Genomic DNA, 20,736 nt, shown 5'->3' with positions numbered 1-20,736 from the left:
CTGTTCTGTCATATGTGAGAACAGTTTTATCAGCAAACCTTAATGCTTGTGAATTTTTTTACTTTTTTGTTTTTTGGCTTAAAAAGCCTTACGGTTGAACTTGGAAATATAAAATACCATGATCCTCTGTTATACAGCATACTGTTATCTATTACACTAAAAGCCTAAAAGTTCTTTTTTGGAGTGCCACCATGTTTATGGAATCTAGCATGGATTATTCTCATTTTTTTTAAAGAAAAACTTTAGGTGTGGGGACAGAACTCAAGTGGTAATGGCTCTGGGTTTAATTCCTAGAACTTCCAGCAAAACAGAACAAAAAATCCTGCAGTCTCACCTCCTGGGGAGGCAGAGGCAGATCCCAGGTTTGAGGCCAGCGCAGACAAAGGTAGTGGTGAGAGCCTGTGAAACTAAGTAAAAATGAAGGAGCTCAAGTGATAAACTGCTTACCTACCATATGCAAGGCCCTGGTTCAATGCCCCGCACTACAGGGAAAATTAAAAAAAAAACTCCTTTTAACAAAATTACATTCTGAAGTCCTAAGCAGTAACGTAATTGTGCATGCGTATTCTGTTTTGATATGCCACCTGTACTGAGGTACAGTGTCAAAGATAATTGTTTAGTCTATAAGCAAACGTGGAAATAAAGTATGTTGTTTTTATTTATTTTTGCCAATACAGTATTTTGATAATATAGAACATAATTTATACACCATTTTTTTGTTTATAAACTATGTAGTAGACAGGTTCATATTATGGTTCCTGTAAAGAAAACAATGATAAAAAGTTTTAAGTACAAAAACCTCAAATGTTCGGATATACTAATTATGGAAGTAACTTCTCAAAATGTCAAATAAAAGTATAGTGTTTCTTCTGAAATGAATAAATATATGTACTCACATAAACCCTTTTTCCTTTGTCTCATTTTTTGAAAAAATCTATATGCCATACTTTATTGAGACACATTTTTTCACATTGTTATATTTTGGAATGAAGATGTGTCTAATGATTCACAGAGTGCTGCTAGAGTGAATGAAATACAGAATAGATGTTTTCCTTTAGTTGGGTTTTTTTTTTGGATCCGGTCGTGGGGCCTGAACTCTGGGCCTGGGTGCTGTCCCTCAGCTCTTCAGCTCAAGGCTAGCGCTCTACCACTTGAGCACAGCACCACTTCTGGCTTTTCTTTTCTTTTTTTTGCTTATGTGGTGCTGAGGAATTGAACCCAGGGCCTCATGCATGGTAGGCAAGCACTCTACCACTGAGCCACCTTCCCAGCCCCCTTATAGTTGGTTTTTGATGATGTTTATGCTTTCAGGTTTCAAGAGACTCAGGGACAGTCATGAAAACGAAATAGCACTTAACCTTATAATCTGGCTACAGATTATATTATTATCTATTTGTATTGTTTAGACAGTTACTCTCTGGCTCTGCTACTTGTTGGGTAAATTACTTCATAGACCTTGAAGATTTCTATGACAGTTGCAAAATGTGGAAGTAGATGTGCTCACCTTTACATTAGTTTTGTCTGTGCTTTTTGAAGTTACAGCAATTGTATCCTTGATTTTGTTAGTTATTCTTTGTTAATGCATTTTCCTACTACATTTAGAAGGTGGACTTCTGGCACTTTTGATACGTCTAGTTTTCTTCTTTTCTGTAGGAATAAAAAATATATATTCTTGTTTGTTCAGGAATGGATCTACCACTTTATCCATGCCTCTAACAAATAGGAAAATCAATTATGAAATTCATGTGAAAGCACAAAAGACACTAAGTAGCCAAAGAAATCTTAAGCAAAAAGTAGCAATGCTGGAGGTACCACAATACCAGACTTCAAATTCTTTTACAGAGCCACAGTAACCAAAATAGCTTGGTACTGGCAACAAAAGCAGAAGCTAAGACCCATGGAACAGAAGACACAGAAGTAAGGCTACACAGTTATAGCCATCTTTTGAGGGGTGGGGGCGGGGAGGGGAAGATAGCCTTTTCAACAGATGGTATTGGTAAAACTTGATAGCCACATGCAGATGATTGATATTAGGTCTCTCTGCAAAGTGGATCAAGGATTTTAATGTAGAACCTGAAAGTTGGTTGTTTTGACTTAAGCCTTTGTAGCACCTTAGACTTTTCACTGCAAATGGTAATTTTGTTAATCAGCCCGAAATAATTTAAAAGTCAAATTTTTTTCTGTTGATAAATCTAACAAGTACATTGTTATATACTATCTAAAACCATTGGTTTGTAATGCTGCACACTGAGCTATTTGCAAGGTTTAAATGAAACACAAAACATGCTTGGGCCGATCCCCTGACATTCATGTTGAATTGATTTAAAATATAGTCTGAGCCTAGGAATTTTATTCAAACCTCCCTGTGGCTCTCATATTTAAGAGTCTGTGGCCTAGATTCTTCATTTAGTTTTTCCAAGAGATAATTGCTGTTAAAAAATGATTTTTCCTTGCTGAAATTATACAAGTATAAGTAGTTTTCCAGAATTAAATGCACAAAATATAGCCAGGCACCAGTGGTTCATGACTGTAATCCTAGCTACTCAGGAAGATGAGATCTCACGATCTTGGTTTGAAGCCAACCAGGGCAGGAAAGTCAATTAACCAGCAAAGAAACAGAAAAGTGGAGCAGTGGTTCAAATGGTATAGTACTAGTCATGAGGGGCAAAGCTAAGGGACAGAGCCCCGGCTCTGAGTTCAAGCCCCAGTATTGGCACAAAAAAAAAAAAAAAAAGCTCCAAATGTTTTTAGGTATATCAAGTAGTTTTCAATCAAACAAAAACATAACACTGCAAATTGAATTTTTAAGGCTTTAAAAATATTACAGGGTTGGGCTTAGTGGTTAATCCTTGTATAAGATAGAACTGGAGGATTACAGTTCAAACAAGTACAAACAGAATAAATAAATTCAGGTAGAAGGAAGAATTGGCAAATAATTCTATAGTATTCAACCCATAAATGAGTGCCAATGTCTATTTGAGTGTGACATATTAGAGATAATTTTTTTCTTTTGATGTCACCAACTACAGTAAGATAACAACACTATCTTATCAAAGATATGAAAGTATTGCTTACTACGGTCCTCTGGTAATTCCTCCTCCATGAGGGAACGTAGCTTTTTAATATTCCCTTCGAGCCACCTACTCATGTTTTCGATGCTTTCATCCCTCTCCTTCAGTTTCTTTATTAGAGTTGCTAGGTCTTGCAAGATCTCTTCACCATTACGCCCCGAGTCCTTAAAGAAAAGACATTTGGAAAAAATTATATTAGTGAAGTAAGCCAGGCCCAAAGAAACATAGGTCCCATGGTTTCCCTTATTTGTGGTAAATAGTATATGTCTGGGACAAGCAGAAAAGGTCAAAAGCTATGTACATATGACCATATAGGTGGTTTTTTCTTTCTTGCTATTGTTTTTAACATATTTAAAATGTACTATGTGATTTTTTTGTTGTTTCTTTTGTATGTTCTTCCCCCACGGTACAACCCCTGTTGTCACTGTTTTTGATTCTGGTGTCCTGCATCTTGTATATACCTTTTTCTAATTTGGGGAGGGGAAGGGAAATAGCAAAACACCGAAATAAGGATACAGGTTGACCCATTGTAACAATGAGATGTACAAGACACTATGTTGAAAACAAACTTTACAACTTGGGTGGGGGGAGGGAGGAGTTGGGGAGGTGGGGAGGGAAGGGATGGATGCTAAGGGGAAAACAAAAGAGGAGGTAACGATGCTCCATAGGAAATGTATTCATTATCTTACTCATATAACTGTAACCCCTCTGTACAGTATTTTTACAAATAAAAATCATTTAAAAAAAGCCATTTGAGGTGGGGGTGTAAGTGTATCAGTCGCAACAAAATATGCATTCTGAAAACAAAAGTAATGTGAAATAAGTATGTGTATACAGCCAGTTTGCAAAGTTCTGTAAAAGTACCCAGAAAAAAATGGATTATTAAAGGTCAAGATTGGTAGAATTCCCACTGACACTGCCTTTTTCATGTGTATCTATGTGTGTGTGTGCTAGAAAACAGGGCCTTGGCACTGTCCCTGAGCCTCTTTGTGCTCAAGGCTAGCACTCTACCACTTGAGCCACAGGCTCACTTCTAGTTTTGAGTGGTTAATTGGAGATAAGAGTCTCATGGGGACTTTTCTGCCTGGGCTGACTTCAAACTCTGATCCTCAGATCTCAGCCTCCTGAGTAGCTAGGATTTCAGGCGTGAGCCACTAGTGCCCAGTTTTTATTTATTTATCATTTATTTATTTAGCCCAATGCTAGCACTCTACCACTGGAACCACAGTTCCAGTTCCAGTTCCAGCTAATTGGAGTCTCATGGATTCTCATGCTTGGGTTGGCCTTGAACCAACATCTTCAGTTCTCAGTCACCTAAGGATTATAGGTATGAGCCACCAGCACCCAGCTCTGACTTTGACTTTTTAACTGTATACAGTTGGGGGTGAGGTGGTAGAAAAAGCCAGATCACCCTCAAAACAGAACAGAACTGCAAAGTAGCTAAAGTTTAAGATAAGCAACCTTGGAACCAAATGAGATCTGCCTTTTACGTTCTTAAGCTTATTGATTGGGTCTTGGAAAAGTTACTTAGACTCAGCTGCCACAGCTTCTTTTTCAGAAGGAATTCTGAAGATGTCTTAAGGGCTACAAAAGGATTGTATGAACACTAGTACTTAAAACTTAGTACATAGGCAGAGCCTGGATTGAAATCCTAGGCTACCTAACTGTAATGAAGACCCTGGTACTGGCTGGTGAAACATGATGATAGCCTGCATTTAGGACTGACTACTTTGTCCAAAAACAATAATGTGTTTAAGCTTGCAAGGAGAGAGAGAAAAAAGATGAGAGGGGGATGGGAGACTGGCAGGTGAACCCCCCCCCCACACACATGCACACACATACACAAAGGCAGAGAAACTCCCAAATTAGAAGTATAAGACAGTTTCCTAAAAAATTAAGATTTCATTGGCACAATGAAAATTTTGAACTATGATAGTCATAAAGGTACTGTCAACCTCCTGCAGTCCTGGATTCTTTTTCAGTTTTGGTCGGTCTTGGGGTTTGAAATGTGGGCCTGGCCACTGTCCCTCAACTCAAGGTGAGCATTCTACCACTTGAGCCACAGCACCACTTCTGGTTTTCTGGTGCTTTATTGGAGATAAAAGTCTCACGGACTTTTCCTGCCCAGACTGCCTTTGAGCCATGATCCTCAGGCCTCAGCCTCCTGAGTAGGTAGGATTTCAGGCGTGAGCCACCGGTGCCTGGCTAGTACTGGATTCTTGTCCAAATATGTACACCCCACCCCTACACACTCACCTTAACTGTGGCCTGAAATTCTGCCCACAAATCTGTGTATCTTGCTAAAGGATTTTAAAAAATAATAGTTAGTGAAACAATTTGAACATTTTTGTAAAACTAGCTTTAGTTTTCTTATAGAAATACTTATCAGTACTTATACAATTTAATAGGCTTCTCTTCATACATATGTGTATATATACGATATATATTAAAGAACATATATATGACATATATATATATATATATATATATATATATATATATATATATATATATATATATTCACCTCCTCATTGTCCTAGCATGATCTTTTTTGCACTGGTTGGTTTTTTTGTTTTTGTTTTTGTTGGTCATGGGGCTTAAACTCTGGGACTGGGCACTGTCCCTTAGCTCTTCATCTCAAGGCTAGTGCTCTACCACTTGAGCCACAGCACCACTTTGTAAATAAGAGTCTCACAGACTTTCCTGCCTGGCCTGGCTTTGAACCAAGATCCTCAGATCTTAGCCTCTTGAGTAGCTAGGATTACAGGCGTGAGCCACCAGCGCCAGGCTTGCACTGATTGCTTTTGAGATAGGGTCTTATTTTTTGCTCAGGTGTGACTGGACTGTGATTCTCCAGTTTTCTGCTTCCTGTCATAGTTGGGACACGAGGGCATTACCCAAACCAGCTATTTGCTGAGAAAAGTTCTTGTGTGAATTTTTTGCCCAGGCTGATCTTAAGCTTCAGTCCTGATCTTGGCATGACCCACCATGTCTGGCTAAAATCTTAAACATTTTGCTGAGTCAAAAAGCCAAAAGGCACACTTTTTTTTTTCCTTTCACTTAATTTCTAGTGTTGAAAGCAGAAAAGTGGATTCTAGAAAGTGGAGGAGAATTGAGAGATCAACCCTAAGGAGACATAAGGGAACATTTGGAATGATAAAAATGTGTTATGTCTTGCCATGGTGGTAGTAGTTGAACAGTTGATAACATTCATTGACCTTCAAACCAGGGCATTTTACTCTATGCAAATTGATAAAGCCGATCTAATGGGTCCATAAGACATTATTCACCTTGCTGAGCTAACAGCTGCCAAGACAGGTCATTGGAACTTTGCTCAAGGAATTCTCTTCCTTTCTTGTAGTTATCGGCTTCATTCCGCAAGTAGGCCGTATGCTGTAAAAGAGAGGTTTGGTGTTGCTTTTAGGAGTCTGGTTACTGTGTGTTTTAAATAGGCATGTAGTCATTTAATGAACCTAGAGCCTAGACTTACTTTCCTGGTGCTACCAAGTGCTCTACATGAAGGGGGCAAATGGCCAATATCCTTATCAAGCTTCTATGGAAGGAGAAAGACAGAGGATATTCTGAATGTAAACTGATACCGTAAGAATTTGAAGAGGTGTGCTGTCTGAAAGCATGAAGTCCCAAACAAAAATATTGCCGGGCACCGGTGGCTCACGCCTGTAATCCTAGCTACTCAGGAGGCTGACATCTGAGGATCACAGATCAAAGCCAACCCAGGCAGGAAAGTCCATGAGACTCGTATCTCCAAGAAACCACTAGAAAACCGGGAGTGGTGCTGTGGTTCAAATGATAGAGCACTTGCCTTGAGCTGAAGAGCTGAGGTATAGCGCCCAAGCCCAGGGTTCAAGCCCCATGACTGACCAAAAAAAAAAAAATTCCTGCACCAAAATGTACAAATGGAAATTTGAATTATTTTAATAAATAATAATTATTAGAAGAGAGTCTATTGGAATACTTTCACAAGCGGATAAAATTCCTTCTAAGTTTGTTCCAAGGGCTAGAAAAAGAAGATGTCTTTCACATGTGAAGTTCTGAGACTTAGGCTGTTTGGAGCACCATTGCTCTTTCAAAGAACATTAGGACTTATTAAGCCATGTATGTATGCATGTATGTATGTATATATGAATGTTTGTGTATATATATTTTTGTGCCAGTACTGGGACTTGAACTCAGGGCTTCACACTCTTCCTTAGCTTTTTTTGCTCAAGGCTAGCACTCTTCCACTGAAGCCATGCCTCCAATTTAGCTTTATGCTGATTAATTGGAAATAAGAGTCTTATAGACTTTCCTACTTGCTCTGGCTTTGAATTGCTATCCTTAGATCTCAAACTCCTGAGTAGCTAGAATTATATGCACGTGCCATCTGTGCTTTGCCTATTTTGCTATTTTAATACTATCAACCTCCCCCCCCCCAAGAGATTGGTAGGATAGCTATTGACATGTTACAGGAGGGAAAAAAATCACCCATATAAGTGAAGAGAATTAGCCAGTGACTATGCCAATTCTTTTTAGACTTATTGCTGCAGTGCTCACTGTTTTATCTAACATCAAAACATTTTAAAATCATATAAAGTCTTAGTTTCTTCCTCTGTAAAAAGAATGTAACATTCCCTAGTTAGAGTATTGTGAATATCCAACAGACTGAATACATGCTAACTAAGCTTTGTTACTCTTGGGAGTACACTGATACAGATTCTGACCTTCAGATCATTTTACTTAACTGAAAAGTTATTTTATTAAAAAAAAAGTTCATTCACTTTAAACTTTCAGTTTACAAAGAAGTTACATTTTTTCCTATAAGGAATCACTACTATTTCAAGAAGACAAAAATGGGAGACATTAAGTATCTGCCCAAAGTGAGTGTTAGCAGCAGGTGGCAGAATCTAATTCAGGCCTTTCAAGCTGGGATATATTATACAAACTTTTGTTATTACTGTTTTTTTTTGTCACACAACATGAAATGTACAAATTATGCATTTTAAAGACATATAATACAGATTATATATTCTTTTTTATTGTGAAAATACCATACAGAGGGGCTATAATTACATGGGCAAGGTAATGAGTACCTTTTTCTTTTTCTTTTTTTCTTTTTTTGGGTCCGGTCGTGGGGCCTGAACTCTGGGCCTGTCCCTCAACTCTTCAGCTCAAGGCTAGCACTCTACTGCTTGAGCCACAGTGCCACTTCCGGCTTTTTTCTTTTTGCTTATGTGGTGCTGAGGAATCGAACCCAGGGCTTCGTGCATGCAAGGCAAGCGCTCTACCACTGAGCCACCTTCCCAGCCCCCATGAGTACATTTCTTATCAAGCCTTGTTGACTCCTCCTTTGGGATGGGAGACATATTATATATTCTTTGCAATGTATATGTACACTAGCTCTGAGCATTAAAATCAGTTGCATATCTAATTATTGAACATAAATTATTAAAATGATGGATCTTATATAATATGCAAACCTTAATCTTTTGAGATCTAAACCCAAAAACTTAAAATCTGTATGTTGAGACTAATTTTAGGGGCTTGGTGAACCAATTTTTTTTTTTTTGCTGTAAAATGATCAGTATGATACAGACAGCTTTAATTTTTTTTTAAATAGGTAGAAAATTTAGAACAGGTACTTCTTCAAGGAGATGTTCAAGTGACCAGCAATATATAAATAGTCATCAATTATTAGGGAAAGGCAAATTAGTGGGGTACCACTGTGTGCACACCAGAATGGCTGAATTGAAGAGGCATGTTGGTGAGAAGATGGAGTTCCCAGTGACCTTATGTACTGAGGAGAGGAAGGGCAATTGGTGCCACACCTTCAGAAGACTGCAAATATGTTAAGATGAACCCTGTAACCTAGCAATTCCACTTGAGATAACTAATAGAAATGTGTTTGTGTGTTTATGTATGGTCATCAAAATTTTATACTAAGCATGGCGATACTGCCAAAAGTTAGAAACTCTCCAAATATCTAAGGACAGGAGAGGTGGGTTTAAATAAAGTGAAGTAGAGTCATACAGTGAAATACTTACAGAACTAAGAATAATGGACTGACTACACTCAAGAATAAGCTCATCAACACAAGATTGCACAAAGGATTATGCACTGTATTCTATTGTTTGTATGCCTACATTGTTCCAAACCAGGCAAAGTTAGTCAATACAGCAGCACTGTGCCACTTGACAGAAAAGTATGAGAGACTCCAGCTCCAAAAACAGTAACCAGCTAAAAGCAAAGCTGGAGATGTGGCTCAAGTGGTAGAGCACCAGCTGAGCAAGTAAATTAAGCAAGCAAGCTCAGTGAGTGGGAAGCTTGAATTCAAGTCCCAGTACTGAAAAAAAAGTTTACCTGAAGAGATATTTTTTTCTCTTCTAGTGTTGCTGATCTAAGCAACCAATCAAAACCATTATAGAAAATGAGATTTTGATAAACTTACTTTTTTAATTTTTTCATTTTCGGTAGTCAAAAGGTTTACTTTATCATCATTTGTCTGGATTTCAATTTCTAACTTCTTTAGACATTCATAATGACTTTTGATTTTCCTGCTTTCTTCTTCTCGTATGGCTTTTAACTCTGTTTTCACTTTCTCCTACTCAAACATAAAAAGCACAATTATCTCACAGATCATAGGCAGAGCAGGAGTCTTCATTAAGTCCTGAGCCACACAGCTTACTCCATGTCTCCCTCTCTTACAAAAACTCACAAACCTTAAAGCTGACTTATTCAAATGATTCATGGACTTCCCAAAAGTTAAGTAAAATAGATATTGAGATACTCACTATATGGAATATACTTGAATATAATGACAACTGGTTGGCAAAACTTGGGGATGAGAAGGGATTTACTGAGACTTTTAAGGAGGATTAAAGATTTCTTGAAGGAAAAAAAATCATTTTATGGAGTTTAAGAACTTCTCTAGGGGCTGGGAAGGTGGCTCAGTGGTAGAGCACTTGCTTTGCATGCATGAAGTCCTGGGTTCGATTCCTCAGCACCACATAAGCAAAAAGAAAAAAGCCAGAAGTAGCACTGTGGCTCAAGTGGTAGAGTGCTAGCCTTGAGCTGAAGAGCTGAAGGCCCAGAGTTCAGGCCCCAGGACCGGACCCAAAACAAACAAAAAAACCAAAACCAAAAACAAAACTTTTCTATTTTTTTCTCTGTTGAATTCTCCATTCAATTCTTGGTTATAACACTTTTAAACCACACCTCCTGATTCATTGTATAATTACCATCTTTTAAATTCATCAATGGATTAAACCATTGACTAGGTTAGAACCTTCATGGTCAAATGTTCTTTGGAACTGTCCTCACAGACATATCCAGAGCCGTGCTTTACTAATCTCCCAGGCATCTCTCTTTCCAATCAAGTTAACAAGATTAACTGAGAGAGAGAGAGAGAGAGAGAGAGAGAGAGAGAGAGAGAGAGAGAGACAGAGACAGAGACAGAGACACAGAGAGACAGAGAGACAGAGAAAGAGAGAGACAGAGACAGAGACAGAGAGACAGAGAGAGACAGAGACAGAAAGAGACAGAGACAGAGACTGTTACTTCCAAAGACTCTGGAACCAACATTGTATGATCCTCAGCATTTTGTTAAGAACAGAGGAATATACATATATGTACATATATGAATATATGCATATCTATATGACTATATAGTTATTTTTAAGGGTCAGGGGATGTCACACATCTGTAATCTCAGCTTCATGGGAGACAGATATGGGAGAATCTAGGTTCAAAACCAGCCCAAGGAAAAGCTAGTGAGATTTTATGATGGTGCACAACAACAATCCAAATAGGTGGGAGGTGGATATAGAAAGATCCATGTCTGACACTATCCCTGGATAAAAGTATATTATACAATCTGAAAAATTATCCCCACAAGGGCTAGAGATATAATTCGAGTGGCAGAGTGCTTGCAAGCCAAGGAAGGCCCTGAGTTCAAAACCACAGCACTGTGACACACACAAAAAAAGTAAAACAAAAAAGCTGAAGTTGTTGGTATCAGGTATTTCAAATAGTATATATTTCCATTCATAGCTTGTCACTATTGATTAGATATTTTATTTTTATTTTGTCAGTCGTGGGGCTTGAACTCTGGGCCTGGGCACTGTTCCTCAGCTCTTCAGCTCAAGGTTAGCACTCTACCATGTGAGCCACAGTCACTTCCAGTTTTCTGGTGGTTTATTGGAGATAAGAGTCTCACAAACTTTCTGCCTGGGCTGGCTTTGAACCGCAATCCTCAGATCTCAGCCTCCTGAGTAGCTAGGATTACAGGCATCTGCCACCGGCGCCTGGCCGATTATATATTTGAAAAGATTATAAATACTGCTTTAACTGCTCCTATTGCAGCTACCCCTATCACAATCTCTGTCCACTCATCCTGAAGTGAAGGTATAGCTCTGGCCTTGAGTGGAAAAGCTAAGGGAGAGCTTGAGATGCTGACTTCAAGCCCCAGTATCAGCACAAGAAAGAAAAGAAGGAAGAGAGAAAGAAGGCAGGAAAAAGGAAGGAAGGAAGGAAGGAAGGAAGGAAGGAAGGAAGGAAGGAAGGAAGGAAGGAAGGAAGGAAGGAAGGGAAGAAAGGAGGGAAGGAGGGAGGGAGGGAGGGAGGGAGGGAGGGAGGGAGGGAGGAAGGGAGGGAGGAAGGGAGGGAGGAAAGAAAGAAGTAGCAAGCCCAATCTAATCACTACCTTATAAAGAAATTAAAATCTCTTAAAAAATGAAAACTAAGGCCTCTTGAATTATTTCCCCACTATTGTATTTACATGTGAGTTTGTTCTAGATCTCTCTCCCTCCTTCCCTTGCTCCCTCCCGTTTTCTTTGAAGATCCATCCTAATTCCCAACTTAATTGAAATAAGAGGCAACCTAGGAGATGAGTATCATCCAATAATGGTTGTGGCTGTGAGGTGAGTTCCAAAGATGATTAGATCATGAGGGCTCTGACCTAATCTTTGGTTTAATGCATAGATAGATTCAAAATTTGAATAGATTATTGAGAGTATAAAACTATGGATAGTGGGAAGAAGTCAGTTCCTGTGGGTTTGCGTTTGAAGAGTCCATCTTGGCTCTGGCCTTTTCCTGTTAACTATTCTTTGCTTCCAGGCTGCTATAAGGTGAGCAGCTTTCTTCACTGTGCTTTCTTTAGAATGGTTCTGCTTTTCCAAAGGCCTATAAACAAAGGAGCCTGGTCAACCACAGGGAACTTCTGAAACCATGATCCAAAATAATCTTTCTTTCCTTAAGTTGATTTTCTTGAGTACTTGGCCAGCAATGGAAAAACTGACACACTCTCTAATACTTATATATTTATATATAAGATATACATGTATATAATAATACATGATAATAAATTGATTTATAATATATATGTACACACCTATGTACACAGCTACACATGTGCATATACATGTAATTAAAATTTAAAGCCTTAACAGAGAATGGTTTTAATAATAATTGTGAATTTTATGAAAACTTCAATGGTGCCAGGTAAATAGTACTATCTGTAAACACCAATTTTGTAATGAAGAAAGAAGAAAAGAACAAGACACCAGGTGTGGTAGTACACACATGTAATCCCAGCAGCTGTTGAAACAGAGGCAGGAGGGTTGTGATTTCAAGGCCAGGCTGAGCTACATGTAACAGAAATTTGTCTCAAAAAACCACGGGTTAGGAATTCCATTCAGTAGTAGAATACTTGTCTACTATGGGCAACACTTTGGGTTGGATCCCCAGTCCTTAACAAGGGGAGGAGCAAAAGGAGGAGAAAGAATGCACTAATCATCCTTTACCATGTTTTTAAAGTATCTTGCAATGTCCTTTGTAAACTGATAAATGCTGTTCTTCAACAAAGCAGCTTCCTGCTGTTGTGCTATTGGAAATAGAAAAAGAACTGTCCACAAAGTTGCTTAGGTTAATAAACAAAGACATATACTTAGTTTTAAATGCCAAATACGGTTACAAACGATCATTTCTAGTACTATTGTTGTTACTATTATAAAAATCCAAAAGAGTATTACTATATTAAAAAAAAAAATCAAATCTCCCCAGTGCTACTTCTACTATTGTGTCTGCTTGGAATCAACTATGTTTCTTCTTCTACTTAGCTTCTACTTAGCTCAATTTTCTTAAAATATATGCTTTTATGGTTATTTCTTAATAAGTTTAAGAATTTTTCATTTAATTCCTTTTTGGGGGGTGGTCGGTTGTGGGACTTGAACTCTGGGCCTGGGCGCTGTCCTTTAAAACTCTTCAGCTCAAGGCTAGCACTCTACCACTTGAGCCACAGTGCCACTTCTGGGTTTTTGGTGGTTTATTGGAGATAAGAGTCTCATGGACTTTTCCTGCCTGGGCTGGCTTTGAACTGCAATCCTCAGTTCTCAGCCTCTGGGTAGCAAGGATTACAGGTGTGAGCCACTGGCACCTGGCTATCATTTAATTCTTAATATAGTGAAGGAGGACTTAAGCTTGCATACTCCCATCCACGTCCCATCCCCATTCCCCAAACGCTACATTTCCTCCTTCTCACTCTCCTATAAGAGCAATCTTTGCTTAAACAAATCTTAAAGCGCTTAGCCCATATGACGTTGTGAGGGGTTAGTCACAGATGAGCCAAATGACACAGCATGATAGCGGTTCTCTCTCTAAGCGTCGCGGGCCAATCATGGCAATGAAGGCCGTGTGCGTGCTGAAGGGCGAAAGTCTGGTGCAGGGCATCATCCACTTCGAGCAGCAGGCAAATGGGCCAGTTGTGGTACAGGGGACCATTACAGGATTGACTGAAGGCCAGCATGGATTCCATGTCCATCAGTTTGGAGATAGATAATACACAAGGTTGTACCAGTGCAGGTCCTCACTTTAATCCTCTATCCAAAAATCACAGTGGGCCAGAAGATCAAGAAAGACATGGACAATGTGACTGCTGACAAAGACGGTACAGCCAAAGTGTCCATCAAAGACTCAATGATCTCACTCTCGGGAGAGTGTTCCATCATTGGCCGCACTATGGTGGTCCATGAAAAAGCAGATGACTTGGGCAGAGGTGGAAATGAGGAGAGTAAAAAGACAGGAAATGCTGGAAGTCGTCTGGCTTGTGGTGTAATTGGGATCACCCAGTAAACATGCTCTACTATGTGGTTGTCTGAGTCCCAGTAACCCGTTTGTTACCTTGCTACCTTTAGGAATTTAACCCGATAAACATTAAACTCTGTAATCTTAAAAGTGTAATTGTGTTGACCTGAAAAAAATGGCTTAAGAACTTGTAATGAGAACTGATTTATGGTCACTTGGAAGATTTGTTTTATAAAAGAAGAATTGTTTTATAAATTGTTTTATAAAACAATTAAAATGCGCTTGATACCTGTATTTGCCAGATTGCTCATATATGGGTATTAAGCTGTTTGAATTTCATTTTCATTGAAGCCTATAAATAAACACTATATATGTCACTTAAAAAAAACTTTCTCAGTATCCTGTGTATACGTGATTAATTTATACCAAAGTCAATGACAGGATTATGAAATCTTTTTGAATATGGCTTCTCTCTGTGATGGTTTGGGTAAATGTACCCCCAGAGTTCATATGTTATCATCTTAGTCCCCAGAGTGCTGTTATGGGGAGAAGGTAGAATATTTAGTAGGTGGACCCTCCTGGCGTATCTCTGCCTCATGGAGGGGCTGCCCTAGACCCTGAAGGGACCCTGGCCTCTTTGCTTCCTGGTCCTGAGGTAAGCAGTTTGCTCCAGGGCACATTCAGTGCCATCAATATGCAAGCCCACCAAACAGGTGTAAAGCCAATGATTTGCTTAGTAGACTGGAGCCTTCAAAACTGGAAGCCAAGTGAAACCTTTCTTTTTTTTTTTTTAAATCAGTTATCATCTCTGGGATTTTATTATAGTGATGAAAAGCTGTCCAACACATCCATGTTGCCAAACCTACAAGTTTTGATGGCTAGGTGTGCTTTCCTGTGTAGTGATCAGGAAGTGATTGGCTATTTTTGAGAGTGGAATCCTCAAGTGTCAGTATCTGAGGTGGAGTTTTTTTCTGAGCGGTTCCATGTCCTTGGAGGAAGAATCTAATAGTCTCCACTTTGGGGACTTTCTGCTTTCAAAGACTATTTAAAATTAAGAAGTTGTTATGGTGTCATCTTTTTCTCCACGCTTGGCAAAGATAGAAACAATTCTTACCTGCTACCTGTGGAGACATTCTCAGCTTCACCTTCTGCTGTTATTTTTTTTTTTAATAAAATCTTCTACCTCTTACCATGCAATTGTTATGACAGGCTGTAGGTTTGATGAAGTTGGCCAGTGGAAATGGCCTCTGGTGCTTCATATATTCCTGCCCTCAGTGGTATCAGATGCCCTGCAATTCGGAACCAATTGCTTTGCCAGCGGTGAGAGGAGTCACTCAGCTACTTTACCAAGAGAGGAATTTCACAGGAGGTCTGACCACTGTTTCTAAAGTCATCCAGCCAGTCTTTCGTGCCATGACTTATCTAGGCCAGCCATGCCACTGTTTGGCAATTGGGTAGCTAGATCTTCTTCTTTTCTTTTTAACTTATGCTACTATTGGGGGATTTGGATTGAGGGCCTGAGTACTGTTCCTTAGCTTTCTTGCTCAAGGCTCACACTCTACCACTTGAGCCACAGCTCCACTTTCTGCTTTCTGCTAGTTAATTGGAGATAAGAGTCTTAGACTTTACTGGCTAGGCTGTCTTCAAACCATGATTCTCAGATCTTATCCTTCCACGTAGTTAGGACTACAGGCATGAGGCACCCATGACTGGTGAGATAAAATTATTTTACACACATTTTGTGATGCTTCATCAGGGAGAAAAGAAATATTTTATTACATTTCACTAAAAGCCTAAACATCGTGCTCCGTGTAAACTGAGCCAAGCCACATAGTCTATTGTCTGTAAGACTAGCAGCTGGCTAGAGCACTACCCCTCCCTGGTGAAGCATTACCTTTCGTGTCTTTTTTATTCATTACAGGAGACTCAGTACCTGCAACGTACTGCTTACTTTTATACTCACAGTGATTCTATATACTCCATCTAGACCAAAGGGAGAAGGGGAAAGGCAGTAAACTAGGTATGCATTGTGAGTCTGAATAAAACTAACAGACCAAGAAAGTCTACCCAAGTTTGCTAAATGAAAACTGAGAAGTATCAAATCAACTGATACATGGAAATCAGATTGAAAACCCCAACACTTATTATTGTAACATCCATATATTCTTAAAAATAATCCAGGGTTTCTTGGCAATAATCACAATTCATTTGTGATTATATTTATATTTGTGATTATATTTCAGGTGATTATTACTTTTTATTTTTTCAGGTAAACTTTGTGACACAGCTTATATTAATTCCTAGATTCATGTTTGTCCTTGCTAGCTGGTTATTGCTACCCAGTAGGTGGTCATGGTCTTTGTTCCCATTTCCAGTGCTTTTGGTGGTGGAAGGTTGGGGGAATGTAGAAAGAGATTGTGGGATGGCAGATGTTTATGGGCTTCTAGGCTCTGGGCGTCCATGAGATACAGAAGTAGGCTCAGGACCTAGCAGGGAACTCAATTTTGAATCAGGAAACCAAGGTAGCTGCTGCTATCTTCAATGGCAGAGGGAGGGTAGGAGGTAACCCAGAACAGTGAAGGTAACCCAGCTACTACCCCTACTTGAAGGATTGTTCCAGGAAAAACCCCAGGTATGTGTGAACATGCTTTTGATTTCTTCCATCATCATTCTGGATTGTTCCAGGAAAAACCCCAGGTATGTGTGAACATGCTTTTGATTTCTTCCATCATCATTCTGGAAGACAGTAAGTTCTAAAACTGGTTCCTGCTCTGAGACCTGCACAGACTCCCTGGATATGGTTCTTTCTCCTTAGATCTCAAATCTGTACAGTGGTTCTGGACCTTGGATATAGGGTTAGATAACCATATCTATTTTTTTTAAGAAAGCAACCATTTTGTGTTAAGCCCATACACAGTTATGCTATGCAATGAAATACAAAAGATGTATACATGCAGATGTATTTTGAATCACCCAAGATCCTAAATCTGAGATAAGACTTACTAATCTCTGTCATAGGAACTGGCTAGTGAAAAATATCTGAGACTTATCTACTTGATAAATTATTAAAGTTGTAGTCAGAAAAGAGATAAAATTTCAAACTTGCAATAATAACAAAAATAGTCTCCACATGGTGGCAGACACAGGAGCTACCCACAGTAAGTATAGACAACATAATATAGTGAACTAGTAGTTCTTATTTTTAAAGAATGTTTAAACGAGGGCTAGGAAGGTGGCTCAGTGGTAGAGCACTTGCCTTGCATGCCTGAGGCCCTGGGTTCGATTCCTCAGCACCACATAAGCAAAAAGAAAAAAGCCGGAAGTGGCACTGTGGCTCAAGTGGTAGAGCGCTAGCCTTGAGCTGAAGAGCTGAGGGACAGTGACCAGGCCCAGAGTTCAGGCCCCACGACTGGACCCCCCCCCCAAAAAAAAAGAATGTTTAAACGAGAAAAGGAAATTGTGGTATGGAGAAGAAAAGATTAGTAGATAGGGAAAAACCTGGAAAATAGAGGTTAAAGGTATTGGGAAAAGTTGAATGAATTTCACCACTGGCCTGTGATTAGTGACCCCTTTCTAGTGGAAGACAATCTAGGGTGGAGATTAATGTTTCATACATACGTTGAAGAATGGCGTAGGCATCTTTTAACTTTTGAGATATTTTTGCATACTCTTCTTCTGCTATGTGAAGTTGTGGGAGCCTAACAATTAGTTCCTCTTCTTTTTGTTTGTAAACGATTTCTTGCTGAACAATTAAATCCTTGAAAGAAAATAAGGCTAATTGAGAAGTGTAGTTTTGGAAATTTTACAGGATTCGGGGGGGGGGGGGGGAAGTAAGTTCTTCCAAAGGGAGAGTCCTGCCTTCTATCCTGAAGTGAAAAAGAGGGTATCTAGGCATTTACTAAATAGTTATTATCTCTGACAATCTATAAAGACATTGGATTCAACTGCCTTTCCCATCTGTTCTGTATCTGTACTAGTTAGTATATTTCTGTTGTTACCATGTATATCACCAAAATATACTTGAAAAAAATTTCCTTTGTTGATTATATTTTTTTTTAAAAAGGGGGAGCATCAAAAACAGAATATATAGGCAATACACTAATGGCTCACACCTGTAATCCTGCTACTCAGGAGGCTGAAATTTGAGGATCATAGTTTGAAGCCAACCTGGGCAAGAAAGTCTGTGAGACTCTTATCTCCAATTAACTAGAAGCTGTACTTCCAAAAACTGGAAGTGGAGCTGTGACTCAAAGTGGTAGAGCCTTGAGCAAAACAGCTCAGGGACAATACCCAGGCCCTGAGTTCAAGCCCCATGACACCCCTCCCCTTTCTTCCCCCCTTCCCCCCTGGTTCCAACAAACCCAGTATATACCAGTTCTGAGACATTTGGATGTAAATAAAATATGGAGAGGGGTAAGAATAATTTGCTATCACATTAAAAATAAATGAGTCAAAAGTATGCAAAGTAGAACACAACAGTTCTTGTCTACTTATGCAAACTTGTTTCATTTAGCTTTAAATAGAACAATTCTTGGACCTCTTTTAAAAAAAATTAAGAGGGCTGGGAAGGTGGCTCAGTGGTAGAGCGCTTGCCTTGCATGCATGAGGCCCTGGGTTCCATTCCTCAGCACCATATAAGCAGAAAAAGCCGGAAGTGGCGCTGTGGCTCAAGTGGTAGAGCCCTAGCCTTGAGCTGAAGAGCTGAGGGACAGCGCCCAGGCCCAGAGTTCAGGCCCCACAACCGACAACAACAACAAAAAAAGTCACAGGACTAGATTTTCCTAGAGCACTATAACCATCCTCCTGGTTCTGCTCTACTCATGATTGCCTCACCCCCGCCCTCCCCTCCCCTCCATGCCCCAGACAGGAGCGATGTGCGCCCCCCCCTCCCCCCGCCCTGCCCCGCCCCAGCCTTTCAAGGTGTGTCCTTATCTTATCTTGAAAAGGTACAAACGTTTGCTATGTTCTGCAGACTTGTGATCTTTGGGCCACTGGGCACTTCCATTGCCAGTTTTCTCTACCTTCCCCGGAATTCACACCTTACTTCACCCCTGGTTGGCATATGGAAGGTTTCAAGTCACTAGACTACCCTGCTTTAAAGAAGGATTTCTGAGATGTACTTTACTAGTCTCCTCGCCTCCTCCTCTCTCTCTCCGATTTTCCCACACTTTCTGTACAGTACCACTGCTCCCAAGGCAGATGCTGGCAGCACTCTGCATAATTTGAAGTATGTGATTTTTTTTCCCATGGGGGGGGGAATACTTCTCTTCACGTCCTTTCTTTTACTTTTCTTCACTCTTTTCTCTTGTTCCTCTTTATTTTACATGGAACTACTTAGGATAGCATGCAATATTATTTTATCTTGCTCGCCCCCCCCCCCACAGTCATTCAGTATTACACTTAGATGCAATACAAAAATTACCTTATACATGTTTAACTCTTTTAATAACTTTTTCTGTTTGCGAACAAATTTGTGCTTCTCATCTTTTAATGCTATTGAAAGTCTTTCGATCTCAGCCACAAATTCTTCGATTTCTTCTTGTCTTTGTGTGGTCTAATTAGAGAGAAGAAAAAAAAGAAATGGATCATTTCTCTTGTAAGTGTTCAGCTTTGTATTTTTCAGCATCCAGGCAAATTGATGCCTATGACTTTTCAGCTTATGTGATTTGTCAGTAACTACTGAAAAGATTATTTTTCCCTCTGTATATTAAGTTCTTCACCATATATTATCTACAAACAAATGACATGCGATGTGGGAGGCTCTGGGATGGTTGGTGGGCAAAGAGTAAATGTATGAGTACTGAATTGTATTTCCTCTCGTGCATTTATTTTAAGATTATTTCCTTTCTTTGTGTGTATGTGATGGTACCAGCACTTGAGCTAAGGGTCTCATACTCTCACTCATCATTTTTACTCTATTGTGTTCTACTGCTTGAGATCCACTTCTGCCTTTTTTGTTCTTTCTTTCTTTTCTTTTTCTTTCCTTCTTTCCTTCCTTCCTTCTTCTTCTTTCTTTCTTTCTTTCTTTCTTTCTTTCTTTCTTTCTTTCTTTCTTTCTTTCTTTCCTTCCTTTCTGTCCTTCCTTCCTTTCTTCCTCCCCCTTCCTTCCTTCCTTTCTTTCTTTTCTTTTCTTTCTCCTTCCTTCCTTCCTTTCTTCCTAACTTCCTCCCTCCTTCCCTTCCTCCCTTCTTTCTTTCTCCTTCCTTCCTTTCTTCTTTCCTAACTTCCTCTCTCCCTTCCTCCCTCCTTTCTTTCTTTCTTACTTTCTCTGTTTTTCTGTCTTTCTTTCTTTTTCTCTTTCTCTCTCTTTCTCTCTTTGTCTCTCTCTTTCTCTCTCTACTCTCTCTCCTGTCTTTCTATCTTTCTCCCTTCCTTCCTTCCTTCCTTCCTTCCTTCCTTCCTTCCTTCCTTCCTTCCTTCCTTCCTTCCTTCCTTCCTTCCTTTCTTTCTTTCTTTCTTTCTTTCTTTCTTTCTTTCTTTCTTTCTTTCTTTCTTTCCTTCCTTCCATCCTTCCTTCCTTCTTTCTTTCTTTAGCTGTTTAATTTAACTGGAGAGTCCTTTTTTTTGGGAGGAGGTCCAGTTGTGGGGC

At 39.5% G+C, this 20,736-nt stretch overlaps 1 protein-coding gene and 1 pseudogene across 1 annotated transcript in view; one reads left to right on the top strand and one right to left on the bottom strand.

Annotated features, from left to right (window-relative positions):
- Positions 1-657: 657 nt before the first annotated feature.
- Ccdc175 (coiled-coil domain containing 175) overlaps positions 658-20,736 on the bottom strand; it is a 52,518-nt gene continuing 32,439 nt past the window's right edge. The window contains exons 13-21 of the mRNA XM_070032482.1: positions 19,570-19,701; positions 17,766-17,904; positions 12,869-12,948; positions 9,517-9,669; positions 6,362-6,464; positions 5,328-5,371; positions 3,076-3,235; positions 1,505-1,647; positions 658-758 (exon numbers count right to left, since the gene is read on the bottom strand). Coding sequence (XP_069888583.1) covers positions 1,577-1,647; positions 3,076-3,235; positions 5,328-5,371; positions 6,362-6,464; positions 9,517-9,669; positions 12,869-12,948; positions 17,766-17,904; positions 19,570-19,701 — 882 coding nt within the window. The 3' untranslated portion in view covers positions 658-758; positions 1,505-1,576. The remainder of the gene's footprint in view (positions 759-1,504; positions 1,648-3,075; positions 3,236-5,327; positions 5,372-6,361; positions 6,465-9,516; positions 9,670-12,868; positions 12,949-17,765; positions 17,905-19,569; positions 19,702-20,736) is intronic.
- On the top strand, positions 13,741-14,368 carry LOC138833954 (superoxide dismutase [Cu-Zn]-like; annotated as a pseudogene).

The sequence above is a fragment of the Dipodomys merriami genome, unplaced genomic scaffold (assembly GCF_024711535.1).
Source record: "Dipodomys merriami isolate MVZ:Mamm:240054 unplaced genomic scaffold, mDipMer1.0.p SCAF_1, whole genome shotgun sequence".
NCBI classification, from domain to species: Eukaryota; Metazoa; Chordata; class Mammalia; order Rodentia; family Heteromyidae; genus Dipodomys; species Dipodomys merriami.
Note: the sequence above shows the minus strand (reverse complement) of the source record. Positions and strands in the feature narration are given on the sequence as shown.